Below are 13844 nucleotides of genomic sequence, written 5' to 3'. Positions count from 1 at the left end.
TCCCAAATGCTTGCCGTAGTTCAAGTGGATGTATCTTCCGACCAACGATAACATACATTCCACTTTCCCACAGTCATCCTTCGTCCGCATGAAGTAATTGACGCCGCGCACTTTTGCCGAGTTCAGTTAAGCGGTACATACGTTCTCCGTCTGCATTCTATTTTCCCGTCAGTTAAAACCAGGGCAAGAGCAGGCATGAATCATATCAGGTACCATACCACCCTGGAAGCAAGAAGTCCTTCTTTTTCCATGTCGTCTAGATCTTTCCGCACCGTGTAGTCACGCCATAGGTCGCTGTGTTCTGTCGTATAAAATATGACTGTCGCCAACAAAGGCTCTTTCATGCATGTGCTTACTATCTGATCCATTAGAGCGTCTAAGGGCAGAATGTCTTCCTTTGACGGCACAGGTGGCTTCCGAAAACTGTCAATCAGTGGAGGTAAAACCGTTTGTTTGACATCTTCGGCGAAGTATTCCCCAACTATATCGTCTAGGAGGGATCTGGCTTTGGTAAGGGACAGCAACACCATAGCCATATCACGAGGCTCTTTCATCTCCGCAGTCGCGACAGTGAAGAGGAACGAAATATATCCGACAGAGATATCAAGAGTGGGTATATATCCAATATCGTGATGAATAGGGGACCGCCGAAGAAGTTCTTCAAACCTTGACAGTACTGTATGAGTGTCCACAGGCTCAGCATCCTCGAAAACGATAAAAATAACTTTGTCAGGCCTAAGCCGTTCCGCATCATCCAAGATCTGCATCAGGTCACCGCAGAGTTCATTTGCCCTTTCGTGACCTCCATCCGCCCTATGTAGGCTTATAAGCTGTTGTAGTTCTGCGATCTTCTCGCTTAATTCGGCTGGGTCTTGTGTAATAAGTTCATTTTGATTTTGGCAGGGAGTTCCAGGGTGTATCTCAGATGCAGGGGTACGTATCGATATTTCCTCGGGAGTCTGGGGAGCTGGATGGGCGACGGTCAGTGCCTAGCTTGATTTTACTGCCTAGGAACTGCGTCCTACCTGGGCCAATCCTCCACAGAGCAGCTTCATAAGCAGTGGGCGCGTGACGTGCTATTTCTTTCCGCATCTTTGCGTCGGATATCAACGTTTCCCCAAAACAGAGTATACTGCTCCGACCGTGCTGCTCACGTGCCTTGACCTTGTAATTGACTATCTTCCACTCCTGATCTGAAAGGTTCTTGCGAAAACCCCATTTACGAAATTGACGCTGGTATTGTGTCTCCCTGAACAACGAGAATCAGCAGTGCTTACCACCAAGCGACACCTTTCTCAGGATCGTACGAGGCTGAAAATTGATATTTGCTTTCCATTTCCTTTATAACCTGTTTCATAGGCAGCTGCATCCATAATTTCTGGAGCACCTCTCGGTAAGCTTCCCATTCAGTTTCCGTGGGATGCAGGGCCGAAGACATGATTGGAGTATGCGTGTGCTTCACGGATAAAGCCAGTTCCTTTTGGGGTGGAAGTCTTATCAATTTGGGGAAACTGTATTGTTGCTGCTCAATGAAGATGTGAGAATGTCTCAGCCGAAACCATTGGCGCCCATCCCTCTTATAAACCTTCGCTGCACCCGCTTCACCGCCTCGAAAAAGCAAATGATATTAAGGATCAGCATTGCTTCGCCTCGTTTGTATGCCAGTTGAGATATTCTTGGTCACCTATTGGCTTAGGCCAGAATTTATATGGGGCTGTACCACGACTCAATCCCTGAGCAGCTTAACAGCGATACGGATGGGGAATATAGAGTCTGAATGTTACACAGTGCGTCATGGGACCAGCAAGTCCTTGGGGGTTGGTGGTATGTGAGCATGTTCTAGGCTGACGCAAGAGGAATCGTCGTGGAATCGTCAATTGGAGCCTTTTGTGGCTTGGGGCTGCCTAGAACTCTGCCTCTTACACAGTGGCCGTCAGAATCCCACAAGGCTCGCCATTCTCACTCATACTATATCACATCCACAACACAGACCTGCTGGAGGCCGCTGCTGATAGGAATATACAAACATGGATTAACTATAATTTACATGGCGCACAGAGGCCAAGGGTAACATATCTCTTAACAAGTTAGCAGAATTACCACGGCATACTAAGTTAGATACTATGTCTGAACCCCTATAAACTGGACATACCYAAGTCTCCTGATGTGACTCCCAAGATCTATAGTTTCTTTGCTATACCAAAACATTAAAGCCCTGTAGATCTACCTTAATGCATGAGCCTCTATATATCACTAAGAATGTGATTATATGAAGCCTTATGAACGTCAGCACAGAAATGCAGCTGTGGAAGACGAGCCCAAAATGACGTGGCAATCAGGTCACATCGCCTGGACGTTGCCCTACGGATGCTTATAGAGCATTTCACCAAGTAAGCCACTGGATCAAGGTCTTGGCAATATAGGCACTAATCCACTCCCTAGTGCACTTACACTGCTCAGTGCTGCGTAGCCTAGTAGGAGAGAGGGCTGCTTGACGCTGAGCCCATATATCACCTTAAAATAATAGTACTTCTGATGGACCGCAGCCCGCTTTATCTGACCGTATCCGACAGTGTCTAATTGGAAGAGAAGTGCTATGTAACTGGACCTAGACAGGCAATTGGTGTTGTACAAGAAGTACAGGAAATGTCCAATAACATAGTCCCCTCCTTCAATCGACCCAAACAATTGAAATTTCTCCCTTCCTGGTCAACAAGGTCTATACCCCACCGCCCCAGCAGATCCTGCTTCAGAGGGCATCCCATGGCAATTTCATGGATGCACGACTATCAAAGACCCAGTTGTCAGGGAAAAGCATAGGGTAGGCGTGGACGTTGATCAATGGACTGGATTTGCCGACAGGAGCTGGTAGCCTGATAGTCTTCTTTATCTCCAGGCTGGGCAAATTCCTGCAACCGATCACATCGGGAAATAAGGCGACAATCTCATTGTTGCTCATGGTTCCTGTTCCTTAGAAGGCACTAACACATTGCAGTTCATGCAGTGCTTGCGTACTTTTCTCAGAGATCATTGTATCACTTCAATTGGACTGGTTCATTGCAACCATTAACCAGCCTCTGGTGCTGKGTCCAATCGTGCATTATTTGAACTTGATCGACGCCATAAACACTTCCAATGAACGGATTGCCGATGTACGAGGCGTTCAGAGTTCTTAACGCGATGTCTTAGGAGGTGGGCTACTCTGGGGTTTTCATTTATGACACTATCTAACCCCTGCTCGGTGGATGCTAGAGCCTGCTAACCCGAGCCCCTGCCTTCGCTCTAATTGTGTGAGAAGGAAAATGCATTGGAGTCGGGAACCTACAGAGTCAAAGACTGTGCCTGAGGAGCGGATGGTCGAGGAAGGGAAAAGACGAAAATTAGTCCGGGTACCATTATTTAGTTTGAAAGGCGAGGTGGCTATATTTAAGTACATCTTGAACGAATCCATTCGCTATGATCGCCCTGGATCGTAGCCACGCATGTAGAGTTCTACCCGGTCATCGACATTCACAGCCCGTCTGGGAGACCAAGCATTTTGTCACAGTCATGCCAGCGTTTGCTAGCATCTGACACTGTTTCTGACAACACTCTGTCCTTCGCTCGATCCAAGTCGGACGTCAACTAGGAAGGCCGACTTTGCAAATATATTGAGGGGATCCACGGTTAACTTTGAGACCCTCAACGGTAGATCAGTGGCTGTTGATCAATGTAGACGGGATGTCTATTAAAGCATTAGTGACATTCATGAGGTCAGCGCTAAATGTACTTTTGTCACCAACAGAAGAAACCATCAGGCAGTGGAGCTCTCTCAGCCAGCTTATTGCAAAAGCAGGTCGAAGCGTACCTGGGCTGCTCAGGAACTCCAGGCTTGGTCACTGCTGCGGATTCGACAATGCAAGAATGCTCCAGAGAGGTGCGGGGGGCATGCGTGCTCGAATTGTCTGCAGAAAGGTATCGGCCAAAAAGCGCTTCTCCGGCTCACCCGATCTGAAGAGCTCCAAAGGCAGGTTCAAAGTTTCTGAGTTCAGTGGGTGATACCTATCATCCTATCTGAAGGCCTGTCAAACCCTGCCAGTGCTTTGATTTTGAAATTTATTCGCTGCACTGTAGCCGCTTTCAACAGCGACTAAGATTTGCACTTGAACGAAACTGCTCTGCGACATTAAGCCACGTCGCAAGTTCCGATAATCGAGCAAGGCCTTCTGTTGTCATGATCATCACGTAGATGAAAGCTCGGATTACAAGCTTAATCTAGTGCATCTGAAATTTCCATTTTATCTAAGATCGGTATACCTTATCCTGGTTCTTTATCATACAGAGATCCCATTGGGCAAATATAAATTGTGAAAATGGATTTTCTCTTATTTAGCAAGTGACAAGGAAGCAAGGAAGCCTAAGGCAGCCTCAGTGCGGCCAATGGTGTTCTGTCTTTTACCGCCCAACCCAAGCCTTGTGTGCTGCGCACAAGGCTGAGCTTCGTGGTTAATATTATGCTCTCCAGCTCCTTTGGAGCAATGTCAGATTCGTCAGCCCTCTGCTTCTGCCTTTCAAATTTTTTTTGTTAACATCCATCTTTTGCCGTCAACGTCAGATTAGAGATTCATCTTGGTCGTACCACATAACAACCATGCCTTGTCCTGCACGAGAGGAATTTCAGATCGGTTGGATCTGTGCTCTGCCTATCGAGGCGGCCGCAGCCAAGGAAATGCTCGATGAAKACTTTGGAATACTTGAAGAACAGGATGCTGCAGATACAATCTCATATAGATTGGGTCGAATTGGAAAACACCATGTCGTGATCGCCTGTCTGCCCGGAGGACAATATGGAGCCTGTGCAGCTACAACTGTCGCAAACAACATGGTCCGTACGTTTTCAAAATCGTTACGGATCGGTCTGATGGTCGGTGTTGGAGGAGGGATCCCATCCAGTGATCATGATATACGGCTTGGTGATATCGTGATTAGCTGCCCGACAGGCAGTTATGGAGGAGTGGTTCAATATGATATGGGCAAGGTCGCTGCGGACGGTGTATTCTGCTGAACTGGCTCTCTGAACAGTCCTCCCAGATCATTATTAACAGCAGTCAACAATATGAGGGCTGCTGGGCTAACTGATGATCCACTATACCCGGAATATCTCCAAAGAGCGATCAGGAGGACCCAACGGACCCAGGAAAACTTTGGCCGACCCAGTCCACAAAGCGACTGATTGTTCAAAACTAAGCACGAGCATCTTGCCACTGAGAAGACCTGCGATATGTGTCCAAGAGAATGGGAGGAGACTAGAAGTGAACAGGGCGGTCAAGATCCGCAGCCACACTATGGTATTATTGCATCAGGAAATTTTGTTATCAAACACAGTTGCACAAGAGAACAACTTCGTTTGGAAACTGGGGCACTATGTTTTGAAATGGAGGCGGCAGGCTTGATGTTAGACTTTCCTTGCATTGTTATCCGTGGCATCTGTGATTACTCTGATTCGCATAAGAACAAGCAGTGGCAAGGCTACGCTGCCCTAGCGGCAGCTTCTTATGGCAAGGAGTTGCTGGAATATGTGCCCCGGGGTCAAGTCTTGCAAGAGAACCTTGCAGTAGACGTATGAGTAAGTAATGTCTAGATTAGCCTAATATTTCGAAGAGTATGTGATGTACTGATCATTGTATAGGCTCAATAGAAAATTTAACTCAAGAAGTCAAAAGCACAAATCAACGGCTGGACATAGCATACGACCAACAAGCACGGCACTATCGCGAACAAACGGCTAGAGACCTGACCAAACAGCAACAGAAGTGTCACCAAGTATTCAAGACATCGTACTATGAGCAGCATAAAGACATAAATCCAGGTTGTGTACCAGGGACATGCTAATGGGCTTTGCAAAGCCCACAGTATCTCCGTTGGTGGAATAGTTGCTGCAACAATGTTCTGTGGATATTAGCTGACCCTGGCTGTGGAAAATCTGTTCTGGCCAAATCACTTGTTGATGATGACTTTGAAGCATCTAGTCCAACAGTGTCAATCTGTTACTTTTTCTTCAAGGACAATGATGAGCAGAACAATCTTGCTACGGCATTATGTGCCATACTTCACCAGCTCTTTAGCCAGCAGCCGAATCTCCTACAGCATGCGTTGCCATCGTGGGAAAGGAACGGGAATAAGCTCCAGCGAGAGGCTGGTGAACTTTGGCGCATCTTTATAGCAGCAACATCAGATCCCGCATCGGCCAATACTATTTGTATGCTCGATGTGCTTGATGAATGTCACCCGAATGATCAAAAACAATTCATCCAGAGACTGGAGGACTTTTACCGTCGAACTGATTCATCGACCCTTGCACCGTGGTTGAAGTTTCTGATTACCAGTCGTCCCTATGATGAGATCAAGGACAGATTCAAAGCTATCACAGATTTCTTCCCACATATTCATCTCAAAGGGGAGGAAGAAAACGATCAAATCCGTGAAGAGATCAATTGGGTTATAAGGGTTAGAGTGAAGGAGCTAGCTGAAACGGCATCACTATCATCTGATGTACAACAGCAATTAGAGCGCCAACTTCTTCAAATGGAACACCGCACATATCTCTGGTTACATCTGGCTATCGATGATATCCGTACTACATTTCAGAATAGTTTCTGGCCGGCTGAGGAACAAATTCGACTGATACCTTCATCAGTGGACGCGGCATATGAGAAGATCCTTGGTCGAGTTCCGTCCAACCAAGTCCACACAGTGAAGAAGATCCTTCAGATTATTGTTGGTGCACGGCGTCCCTTGACAACACAAGAGATGGCTATGGCATTGGGTATAGCTTTATCGCCGAAGTCGCAAATCGCGGCAGAGGCTGGAATCAATCCAGCAAGATTAGCGAAGAGGATACGACAACTGTGCGGTCTATTTGTCTTTATCAACAATTCAAAAATCTACCTTATCCATCAGACAGCCAGGGAGTTCCTTATCAACAGGGATTCTGCCAGCAATCCCAGTTCCATCTATGCTTTCCAGCAAACAGATGCTGAGAAGCTGATGTCTCAGATCTGCATACAATACTTGTTGATGGATGATCTGGAACAAAGTAAAAGACAAACAGATACAGACAATCAAAGTCTTCTGGAATATTCCGCGGTGCATTGGCCAGACCATGTACGAAACGTATCCCTGCCGCAGCAACAGGAAATTGAAGATCTGTTACATCACATTTATGACACAGCCAAAGGCCATTTTGCAGTTTGGTTTCCAATATTTTGGCGCACTACAGATATGTTATACAAGGCGCCACATATGGATCCAATCCATCTGACAGCTTTCAACGGCCATACGCATATAGTCCGGAAATTGCTCTTTGGGAATGAAAAGAATATTAATAAGAGAGATAATATGGGATCAAATGCGTTGATGTGGGCCTCACAGAATGGATACAAAGAGGTTACTGAACTGCTGCTGGAACATGGAGCTGATGTCAACGCCCAAGGTGGATGGTATGGGAATGCACTGCAGGCTGCCTCATTTCACGGACATGGGAAGATTGTACAGATGCTATTGAAACACGGAGCTAATGTCAATGCCAAGAGTGGAATGTATGACAATGCACTATATGCTGCCTCATTGGAAGGGCATGCCAAGATTGTACAGGTGCTATTGGAATGTGGAGCTGATGTTAACTCCCAGAGGGGAGGGTATGACAATGCATTGCGGGTCGCTTCATTTCACGGACATGAGAAGATTATACAGATGCTATTGGAACATGGAGCTGATGTCAACGCCCAGGCTGGTTTTGGCAATGCACTGCAGGCTGCCTCATTTCAAGGACACGAGAAGATTGTACAGATGCTATTAGAATGGGGAGCTAATGCTAACACCCAGGGTGGAATACTTGGCAATGCACTGCAGGCTGCCTCATCCAGAGGACAGGACAAGATTGTACAGATGCTATTCGAACACAGAGCCAATGTGAACGCCCAGGATGAAGAGTATGGCAATGCACTGCAGGCTGCCTCAGGTAAAGGATGGATGCGTCAATATTGTACAGGTGCTATTGGAACACGGAGTTGATGCCAACGCCCAGGGTGGAATACTTGGCAATGCACTGCAGGCTACCTCATCCAGAGGACATGAAAAGATTGTGCAGATGCTCCAAGCAGTGAGTCTACCTGCGAAGCGGACATCTTGTGGTTTTCCTTCTAAGAGGTTAAAGATTTCTTGATCCACAAACTATATCTCTTACAATGCGCTTTAGTTATGCTCACCTTCGCGTATACTTGCCGCATGGCTTTCCTTTCTGTTGCCTGACTCTTGTGAACTCTAGATAGCAACAATATTTGTAGCTCCCATCTTGTGACCCGAATATGGTCAAATTTGCCGCACTCCAGGTCCAACAGGATACCGTGAAAATCCGCCAGTATTCAGGTTTGTAAAGATCTTGGCTCGGGATATCCTATGCAGAATCTAATTGGTCAATGGCTGTCGATAACGGGCCTGTTTTCGTGATGAGGTTGACCTTGTGATAGTCCACCCAGAAACAGGGTTCTCCGGACCTTTTTTCCATCATCAAGATTGACGATGTAAACGGGGCATTGCTTGGGACGATGAAACGTGTGTAAGTTGTCAATGATGTACTGTTTGCCGCTTCAAGTTCCTCCGCGCTCATTACAACAGGCCTTATGTCATATCGTTTAACTGCTGCAATTCCCCCCTGCAGGGAGGAAGGGTATCCAATTCCCTCTTCCAGAACCCATCTGCCAGGTCATGGTAAGGTTCAGGCAGAACTCACTTGACCTCAGCTAGTTTTGTGACTGTTGGCAGATCAGATAGAAAAGAATGAAGGCAATCAATTTTTATTTGACTCCTACCACTAGAAGAATAAAGGTGGAGGATTGAAGGGCTAAAGGTGTTGATCGGGGAATATAATTAAGACCCATCAGCCCTAGCCCTGAGCCCTTCCCCTGTGCCCTTGCTTCCTAACCCAGCAAATTATGTACAAACTACCTATCGTGGAACGTTATATCGGAGTCAATTGCTGTGCCGAGCGCAGGGTTATCACAAATCCCTTGCATATGTACGATTTTGTGCATTTCCTAGCCGCTCAAGTAGCAGTGCATTCTGCCCCTGCAGTATTTGCATTTGTTTAGCGATGCTACTAGCCGTGGTCCGTTCGGAGGTGACGAGCATAAAGTACTCATACCTTTTGGGCCTTTCCTTCTGGGTGGACTAGCTCGGAAAGGCAGTCCGACTTCCCAGCAGGATATCGCGCAAACTGATTTTATCGCCAGGTTTTATCTTAAATAACTTGAGAATCCTGCTTTTACTAGTCAATGCTCATAACTGGTCTGATGCTGATCGCACACTAAGCATTTAGTTCCTCCCTCACGATCATATGGATCCCAAAAGCCAGTAATCATTTTGTCATGGAAACTGTCTCATAATCTTTCTGGGGGTGCATCAAGCATTGTTTTGCTAAGTAATCTCTTCTCCCTACACTACTTGTATTCTCAACTCATAGAATAACGATGAATAGTGGCTGATGATTGAACCAGTAGAGTAAAGAAGTCATCATGAAGAAACAACTTACAGTTCTTTATAGATATCCCAGTTATTTAACTCCCTTCTAGTAATACATCTGAGCTGATCTGTTTCACTTGTTGGTAAGCCTTGGCTCATAATTCGGATTCTTCATCGCTAGCTCTGTTATCGCTAGCTCTCTTGTCGTTAATGCGTCTTTTGGTATTTGTAGCTGACTGTGAGTCCTCATTATTTCCCTGCTTTCGCTTCCCAGTTCTAGCATTAAAAGAACGGATGTATTCCTAAAGATCAGCTATTAGTAACTGAGTGTGCTCCATCTCTGTAAACACAAGAACTAAGGGTAGACCTTTAATATAGTCTATAATATCACTTAAGTTAATTTGACCGCGGAAGGTAGCAAAATAGTGATTATTCTTGAATTAAGTAATGAAGTTTCTAAGATGCTCATGGAGCTCTGGGTCCTTAAGTAGGAATCTGTAATACTGATGATTCTTAAAAAAGTAGAATACTGATAATTCTGTGTTGTGGGATGTGTTCTGCATCCAGAATTTCTTTGGCTCCTCAGCTGTGAGAGATATGTGAGAGTTGATTCAGTGGTGTGATGGAGGTCTTATCTTCAAAACCCTCTGCCATTGGTGCTTGTATTATAGATCCCTGAGTAGGATTAGGAATATCTAATACTATATTATTTCCTGTGTCAGAATTGTGTTCTCGATATTCATTTCTATCTAGAGTTCCCAAAGGGTAAGGATTGCATGCAATAGGTGATGAGATAATATTACTTTTCTTTTGCTAAGGAGATTATGGGTTAGTTTCTATCCTCTGCTATATAGGATGTGATTAGAAAGGTAATATTCCTTAGCTAAAGAAGCTAAACATAATGTCTTACAGTATGGTAAATAATGTAGGGTACTTTTTTAGAAGCTGTTCTGCACTATAGACCTGAAGAGTAAACAGGAACTAATAGTTATTATAATATGCTTCCCTCTGTAGTAGTCTATATAGCTTCTTTGCCCTAAGATTCTCACTATTAATAGAGAAAGGTAGAATAATAATTTTATATCCATCCCTTTTACGGAGCTTTAGGAGATTAATAACCTTTTCTAGAGCCTCTTCCTCCCAGTGGGGAGGATAGATGTATAACTCCTAAGGATAATAGCTAGTTAAGTATACTTAAGTACTAGGTTTTATAGTTAAGCTTATATAAAGTAAGTAAATCAGAGGCAAATTAAAGCCCAACTTTGTTGCCAAGATGGTAAGTTAGTAAGCTGACTCTGATGGGGTCTCTCTATATATATAGGCATTGTTAGTGTATTTAGAGCCTGGGAGGCTAACATCAGTCAAGCTTTCTATAAAATATATTAAGAACAGCCATAGCTGAAGATAGGTAGTAGTAGCTTGAGATATAAGCATTGAATAAGACTAGTTATTAGGTATGCTATTAAAGGTGTTCTCTGCAACCTAAATGGTCCATGCATTCCTAGTGCTATTAAAACTTTGTATAAGAGCATCCCGCAAGTCTTTATAATAAGGTTGAATAAGTCTTCTTAAGGACTTAGCATAAGGCTGAAAGATCAGCATATCCTAGACTAGTAAATATAGACTAAGTATTTAGCCCTTCCTTCCTAGGAGGCTGCTTAGCAGTATAGCTTATCAGCTCTTACTTGCCACTGAAGGGAAGAGTTCACCTCTATTCATTAACAGGGTGATAAAGTTTGCATCTTTAGTCATCTGGGGTATTTGATTCTCTAACGTAATCCACAACCGAGCGGGCCACACAACCGAGCGGGCCACCTCACATACATTTTTTGGCCGGAGTCGAGATCAAAGGCTATTTTCAACCCCTAAAATAACTTTACATTACTAAAACTAGCTATTCTTGTGCTGTGGACATTGCAACTGCCTATAGCCTAGATTATGGCAGTCACTGCAGCGTGGGGGTGCCCGTTGAGGGCGTTGTTCTATATCTACTACCTGCTCTGGCGGGATAGTTGGAATAGCTTCAGTAGCCTAATTCTGCTGTTAAATGAACTCCTGGCCTTCCTGGATAGAGAATCCCTCTGCAGCTTCTATCTGCCTCCTAGATCACTTCCAATTTTGAACCTGCTTCTTATGTGCAGCATGTAGATCATGATTTTCCTTTGCAAGAAGGATAGCATTATTCATTGCCATCTCATACTCCTTGATAAGCTGATCTAGCACAGCCTTAGTAGGGGTAGGAGGACTATATATACACTCCCTGAGTAGCTTCTTAAGTGTACTTTCCTGCTTCTTTAATTGCTTGAGGTTATAAGGTATTTTTGGGATGGAATCTGTTGATTAGCTGCCTGGTGGTGTAGGGGTTTTAAGCTGGATATTAAGCTGACTGAGTACTTAATCTGGATTTAGTGGTATTAATCCAGTTGCTGAGAAGCCACTTTTGATATTATCTGATGAAAAGATTGCTGTATAAGCCTGTAGATAGGCCTTAAGGAAGTCAAACTTATTAATATAGTTGAAACCATGTCGTGTCTTATCCTCAATCAAGCCACTATATGTGTGTTTTAGCGGAGAGAAACAGCCAACATCCAGAGGTTGGAGGAGATGTGATGAATATATAGGCATACAGATTGGAATAATATCATTCTCAGTGCAGATTTGATTAAACTGAGGAGTTAGATGGCTCCCATGGCCGTTAAGAATCAATAGTTGATATCTACCAGTTGTACGACTGGTAGTAGTAGGAATAAAGACCTTTTGAAGCCATCTTAATCTAATCTGATCAGTCATCCATCCATTCTCGCTGACCTCAATCTGCCAGTCTGCTGGTAAGGCTGGATCTTGATACCAGCCCTCATGGACCTTTCCTTTGAAGATAATGCATGGTGGAAGCACCCAGCCAGTAGAGTTAATATACTCTATAGATGTTACCCATTCACAGTTCCCTGGCTGGATAAGGAAGGGCTAACCAAGCATCTTAGCTCTTGTAACTACCTTAGCAGTAGCTACTAAGCCCATTACAAAGCTAGTTTTATTAAAGTTGTAGATATCTTCTAGCGCAATCCTATACTACATTATTAAGATCTGGATATGATTAAACCATTCTTGGATAATCTTTGGGTCTTCACATTTAGCACACTGGTAATTATAGCGCCTAGAGAATTGGGTTTTAATCTCATCATGCCATTTAATGAAGTTATATACCCAATTCTCTCTAATAGTCTAGATAGGAGTTGAACCACGCTGTGCAAGCAGGATATTTACTATTTCTTATATATAAGATGGTTGGGGAGCCGCTCCACATTAATCTATAGATAAAATCCATCTAATAAGTGATTCCTCTTCATTCTAAGTCATTTTATGCCTGTTTGCGCGTGCCTCAGGTTAAAAGATATGCCCATTCCATCACCGCTGGAGAGTTGTACAGGGTACATTAAAAACACATGCTGCTTCACAAACAGTGTGAATTTCTTGCTTTTTAAGGGCTGATATAGCAAGAATTATCCGTCCTTCTTGCTCAACTGAATTTTGTGACTTGGTAGATGATTTTGGTGGTATGATTGATGTTTGAACTGCCTTAACTCTTGAAAGCACGTAGAAACGCGTGAGGAGGCCCGCTCGGTTGTGTGGCCCGCTCGGTTGTGGATTACGTTAATAGATACATAGAAGTGATATTAACATGCGCAGGTTTATCCAGGAATAAATTTAACCAAATATTAAAGATAATATCCAGATAATGGCTTATTTCCTGTAACGGGGGTTAGGTATCTTATTGCCTTCCTAGTGGTGGTAAGTTCTTACTATTAGAGAAGCACATTCCACTAAGTACTTTAAAAAGTTAAAGGGGATATTAGCCTAAAGTCCTAGATAAGTGATTAATTGTCTTAAGCCTAGTATGATGTGTGGGCATCTCTTCTTTAGCCTCCTCAGGTCTTCTATTGCCTGACTGGGCATCTTAGATTTCTAAAATGCAGTTTCTCTTTCGTCATGAGATAGCCTGCTATGCTTAAGGTTGCGAAGGATATCCCCTGCACTGAAGTTTCTATCCTTGACTGTATAGAGACAGCATTTTTGAGGTCTAGAGAGGTCTGCTTTAGTTAGCTTGCCCATGCATGACTCTTAATCCCATATATACTGTTATTATTGAGATATACTGTCCACTAACTAGACGATTATAAGATTAATAATCACGGTAAAACACAGATAAGKAATATATTGTACGAATCCACAAGCACAACTTCTGTCTTCTATTCTAGTCATGGTTAGAGTTGCATAACCGAACCGCTAAAATCGAATCCAACCCTCACCGAACTCGCAGCGGTGAGGGTTCGGTTCCTAGCCTAGGG

The 13844-nt window shown here is 44.1% G+C and overlaps 2 protein-coding genes across 2 annotated transcripts; one reads left to right on the top strand and one right to left on the bottom strand.

Moving 5' to 3' along the window:
• Positions 1-73: 73 nt before the first annotated feature.
• Positions 74-1438, bottom strand: Asppvi_001971 (Clr5 domain-containing protein; the record flags this gene model as incomplete). The annotated part of the gene is made up of 4 exons (XM_043307504.1): positions 74-157; positions 219-967; positions 1026-1249; positions 1278-1438. The coding sequence occupies 4 exons, from the start codon at positions 1436-1438 to the stop codon at positions 74-76; spliced, it is 1218 nt and encodes a 405-aa protein (XP_043163439.1).
• Positions 1439-5413: 3975 nt separating this feature from the next.
• Positions 5414-8052, top strand: Asppvi_001970 (uncharacterized protein; the record flags this gene model as incomplete). Its single annotated transcript, XM_043307503.1, has 2 exons — positions 5414-5599; positions 6043-8052. 2 exons carry the CDS (start codon positions 5414-5416, stop codon positions 8050-8052), a joined length of 2196 nt encoding a protein of 731 aa, XP_043163438.1.
• Between the last annotated feature and the right edge of the window lie 5792 nt (positions 8053-13844).

This window comes from Aspergillus pseudoviridinutans (assembly GCF_018340605.1).
Source record: "Aspergillus pseudoviridinutans IFM 55266 DNA, scaffold_10, whole genome shotgun sequence".
Classification (NCBI taxonomy): Eukaryota; Fungi; Ascomycota; class Eurotiomycetes; order Eurotiales; family Aspergillaceae; genus Aspergillus; species Aspergillus pseudoviridinutans.
This window is presented reverse-complemented; position numbering and strand designations above follow the sequence as displayed.